Source organism: Olea europaea, unplaced genomic scaffold, assembly GCF_002742605.1.
Source record: "Olea europaea var. sylvestris unplaced genomic scaffold, O_europaea_v1 scaffold636, whole genome shotgun sequence".
NCBI classification, from domain to species: Eukaryota; Viridiplantae; Streptophyta; class Magnoliopsida; order Lamiales; family Oleaceae; genus Olea; species Olea europaea.
Window position 1 is genome coordinate 320632 of NW_019264725.1, and position 4866 is coordinate 325497.

Here is a 4866-nt window from a genome sequence, read left to right on the forward strand (position 1 = left end):
CAATATTGTTTAATGGAAGAGGAAGCAAACAAGAAATAGAAATGAATGTATATATGAAAATGCACACAAGAACGATAGTTGTCGTTTCTTACATAGCGACTTTTAGGTTGTTAATATTCACAACATTGAACAAACTTGCACCTGAATGTGAGCCAAAGGAAAAATGAACTCTTAATGATTGCATTTAATTGCCAGTTCTAAATATCAAATTAATGCGCTATGCAACTGGATGAAAAGCAGTAGCAAGTAGTCCCTGATAAGAATTTGTTAGAGGCTTGTCATAAGACTCACAGAAAGTCAATTACAACAGCGCTTAGGGTGGTGGCACACTGGTAGAATGAAACATTTTTCATCTATGGTATTTCAACTTAGTGTACTTTCTGATTTCGTGCATGCTTTTTCACCATGCTATTGCATGAAATGGCCTGGCTTTCAACAAAAATTCCAGATCAAGAAAGGTTGTCTGTTTTTTTGAAGCAGATTGCAGACGGGTCCTAGCTAAGAATTAATATTACTCCGGTACAGAACAGAGACACAAAGTCATGAATATATGCAGTTGGGTATATGTCATTAAGTAGAACAGAGATGAAAATATCAAAGATTCTTGGTTAAGTGTTCAGTACATAGTTACAAGTACCTCAGGCAACCCACTCTCTGGCCATAAACTCCCATATTCTTCGCATATGATTGGGCACATCCAATTAAATGGCCATCCTCCAGAAAAATTCTAATAGACTTTGCATCCCTCTCCGGATCACCACTAGCAAAACCTTGATATGCCATATCGAAGAAGGCAAAGTGCCCCTTGACCTGAAATAATATGTATCTCTATTATTCTTTGAACAATAATTTAAAAAGTAACAGGCATCTCCATCACAGAATGCAAACCTTGAACTGTTGTGAGATCTCTCGCCACTGTTCTTCTGTAGGATCCACTCCAGTTGGATTGTGAGCACAAGCATGAAGCAAAAAGAATGACCCATTTGGTGCATTCTGTTCCAATAAAAATTAGAAGAACACTCACACAGTAGGCATAAAATATTGCTACTTGCAATTAAAAAAAACATTTAGGTCATCATCGAGCTTTCTTACCTTTATGTCCTCCATCATTGAAGCAAAGTCCAAACCCCGAGACTCTGGATGATAATAATGGAATGTGTTCTGAGGAACATGAGCATCTCTCCAAATGTTGTGATGACTGATGAAATCCCACAATAAAATCATGAATACTTGACAGAAACAGTAATTTGATGCAATAAAAAAATAAAATCATGACACGTAACCAATGGAAGAACGTTGCGAAAATGTCAGTTTATAACAAAATAAAACATGAAGCACACAGCAGATGTGAAAGACACAGATTGAAAAGCAATACTAACTTTGCCCAGGTGGGAACTGGAATGTAGATTTGTGAATCAGGGGAAAAACGCTTTTGGAAATCTGCAAAGAGCCGGCATGCACCAGTCCCAGAGAGAGCCTGTACACCTGCAATCCGCTTCTCTTTGATCAAGTCAGAGTTCTCTCCATACGCCAGCTTCAGAGTCTCCTCGACCATATTTACACTTCCCCCCATGGGAAGATATTCCCTGGAAAATCAAGTCTTGCTAAGTCTATTTACAATTGAACGAAAATTGTGTTAACGGCACCTGTCTGATTTGCTTCATTGCTTTAATGAATAACTAGAGAATATGTACATGGAAAACATCAAAAATAGCAATGTTACAAACAAATGATGTAGCTTCACAGAGTGAAACTAATGATGCTCTCTCCCTGAACTAAAGTTATTGCAGTAAAACCTATTCCCCTGGAAACTTTTCAAGAGAAGGCCTCATATGGGAAACCATTAAACTGTTACCAAATACGGAAAGATGATAAAAGCAACTTAGATTTCCATCTCTGTTTATCCCTTTTCATTGAGTAAATTGTCTATCGTAAATTTTAAATCATGCAACTATTTCTGATTGCAGTGTAACCACAAATATTCCTATAGCCATGCAAATTTTCCACATCTTGATTTTATTTTTTAATTTTCTTTTATTGGATACCGACAGTCTTCTTTAAATGACAATAAAATATCATCTATGCTAACATGATAAACACTGAAACTAAGAGTCATTTGTCCATGGAGATCCCCTAAGCAAATAAATCAGCTATCACAGTCAGAGCAAGACATCATTGCCAACACATGATAAGCAAACATTTGTTTGACACTGCAAGTGATCTACACATTATTTACCTAGAAAACTTTCCCTAAAGTCTTATGATCAAACTAGTTCGCACCTCTAATATATATGCATCAGACCTTCAAACTGGACATGGTATTATGATGAATCATGTCTTAACAAAATAAGTCAAATCAGATCTAATTTTCACTTCTAATAGTTTCCTGAAAATATTTATAATTTATTAAAATATCACATCAAGGGAGAATAATTTTTTGGACGATTTTAACCCCTTACAATTCAATTATTTCAATAATATCTTATTTTTCGTTTTTCGATATGTAATAAATACTACAAAATTATTGTCATTTATGAAATTTGTGTTATTAATTCTCAATTAATTAATATTCACATTAACCTAGATTTAATGAATTTTCACTTGATAGTCTTGAATTATATGAATCTAAAGTTATTATAGATGAATTTATTCATATTCATGTATCTGAAAATTTTAATGAGTGTTTAAATTTATGTATTAACAATTAATTTTTATGTACCAAATGTAATATAAAAAAATTGCTTATTTATAGTATCATCATTACAAAAAATTTGAATCGTAGAAATTGAGTTTTGAGAATACAATTTGACTACAATTTTCTTCTCTTAAATTTCTATGCTAAATTTTATTTTCTTTAATTCATACGAGACTCATCAAATCCTACTACAAATTGGTATTAAATATTACTTTTACATCACTTATAAAGTATTTTAGAATAACGTGCAATGCACGTTCAACTTTAACTAGTTCTGTCAAATATAACTTAGTATCCACACTTAAGCACACAATTGATATATGTATAGAATAATTTTTCAAATCATTTATCTACAACAAATTCTTTGTTACTTTTTCCTGATGGAACAAAGGTGTGATATAACGAGTTTGCTGATGAAATATGCTACTTGCTTTGGGGGGAAAAAAGAAGAAAGAAACCATCCAGGAATCTAATACACTGACAAAAGTGGAAGGATCAAAATGGCTAGTGGAAACGATCTTGGATCAAAAGTTAACAACATAGGACCACCACTACAGCTGCAAGTTACAATCAGAATGCATAGAGATACCCACATAGAGGTCCATTTTCCTAATACACATTGAATACATCTCTACCTATGACTACGATATATGACGGTTAAATTTCGTTCACTCTCATTTAACCTTTAGTAAAATCTCAATTAAGTTACTCAACTTTAGTTTGTCACAATGGGTCAATTGATCCTCGATTTAATTTCTGGTTCACCACTCCATCACCTTCCTTCCTCAGAACTTACTAATATTGCTTAGTTGACAGCCCCATGGTAGCGGATGCCAAAATAAGAAACGATCACCGTGCCAACTAAGCAGCGATTACATGGAAATACAAAACATACATTATTTAGTTAGGCATAGTCTTGAGTTTCGAACTTTCCTTACGTGGCATAGTGGTAAATGATTAAGGTTTGGCTGCCGACCAAGCAATTTCAGATGGCGGTTACCAACTGTAAATTAGTAGAAGAAAGGGAACGAACTACAAAGAAATGATTTTTTTTTCCTTTTTTTTTTCACAATAAAAAATAAGTAGAAAACAAAAGAATACTCACATGTTCACATTACCGGAGATTCTCCGCTCCGCTTCCCTGACGCACTCCAGTACCACCGGCTTTCCATTATCATCACGATATGCACCCTTTTACACAAAAAAAATAAAAAAATAAAATGAATTTACATATTTTTAATAGACAAAAATTACAAAATCCGAGCTCGTAAAACAAGATTAATTAATTCAAATCACTTCAAATTTCACCGAACAAAGTGGATTAAAATCAATTATAATCTACCACTTGCTAGCAAAAACGAAAAAACTCTTATACTCACAACTCCAACATTGACTTTATCAGGACTAGGATCAGCAAGAAAAGCTTCGGTGACTCCAAGGATCGGATCCTTGGGAGCTGGCTCCACGTGCTTCCACCACGAAGTGGACATGGATCGAATAGCTCCGGATTTGACTATCCGACCCGCACAACCATTGCGAAGTATCATCGCCATTGGAGAGGAGAACAGAAGAATCGATAAGGTGTGTATGCGACTATGCGAGAGAGTTTTGTGCGTGAAATGTGAGTAAAATTTATGAATGAAGTATTAAGCGATTATTTAAACGATTTTTAAGCCTCGAGAAGCGTAATGGATGGGTGTTGTAAAAAGGGCCAAAATGCTGATGTTTTGTAAGAGTTTTGCCCTTGGTTGAATTTACAGATTTGGCCTCAGGCTCGTGAGTTATTGCGGCAAGGTGGGGCCGGGCAGCAGCAGCACTCTCGTTCTGCCGCCTTGGAAGATTTTATAAGTGGGCTCGGAGACCATGTTTTCCATTCCCATCTCAAATAACTTGCTGAGATGGGAAATAATCCGTCTCATTCAGGGCAAGGTGATGTGAAAGAGGTTTGGGTTCGAAGATGGTAGGAATGACAATGACGGGTCGGGGTCAGGGCACCCTCCATCACTTTCTAATTTTTCGCCCCGTTACCCGTTTAAGGCGATGTGGTGGCCTCACCCTTGCCCCGATCAATACCTGTTTAATTTTTTTTTCTTTTTTTAAAAATTCATTTTATTGTCATTATTCATTAAAGTGAGATGATAATTTATTAATTAAATTTTTAATTAATTTAT

General features: G+C 35.2%; 1 protein-coding gene across 1 annotated transcript; it reads right to left on the reverse strand.

Annotated features, from left to right (window-relative positions):
* Positions 1-8: 8 nt before the first annotated feature.
* LOC111389971 (aspartate aminotransferase, mitochondrial) lies at positions 9-4586 on the reverse strand. Its single transcript, XM_023014961.1, has 6 exons — positions 4075-4586; positions 3801-3886; positions 1380-1586; positions 1093-1198; positions 889-993; positions 9-810 (listed from the first exon to the last, which is right to left on the reverse strand). The coding sequence occupies exons 1-6, from the start codon at positions 4246-4248 to the stop codon at positions 628-630; spliced, it is 861 nt and encodes a 286-aa protein (XP_022870729.1). The 5' UTR covers positions 4249-4586; the 3' UTR covers positions 9-627.
* Between the last annotated feature and the right edge of the window lie 280 nt (positions 4587-4866).

Coding starts and splice junctions, on each gene's coding strand:
- LOC111389971 (XM_023014961.1), bottom strand. CDS start 4,248: ATGGCGATGATACTTCGCAATGGTTGTGCGGGTCGGATAGTCAAATCC. Junction 3,887..4,074: donor ATAAAGTCAATGTTGGAGTT/GTGAGTATAAGA, acceptor TTTGTGTAAAAG/GGTGCATATCGTGATGATAA. Junction 994..1,092: donor CAATGATGGAGGACATAAAG/GTAAGAAAGCTC, acceptor TTATTGGAACAG/AATGCACCAAATGGGTCATT.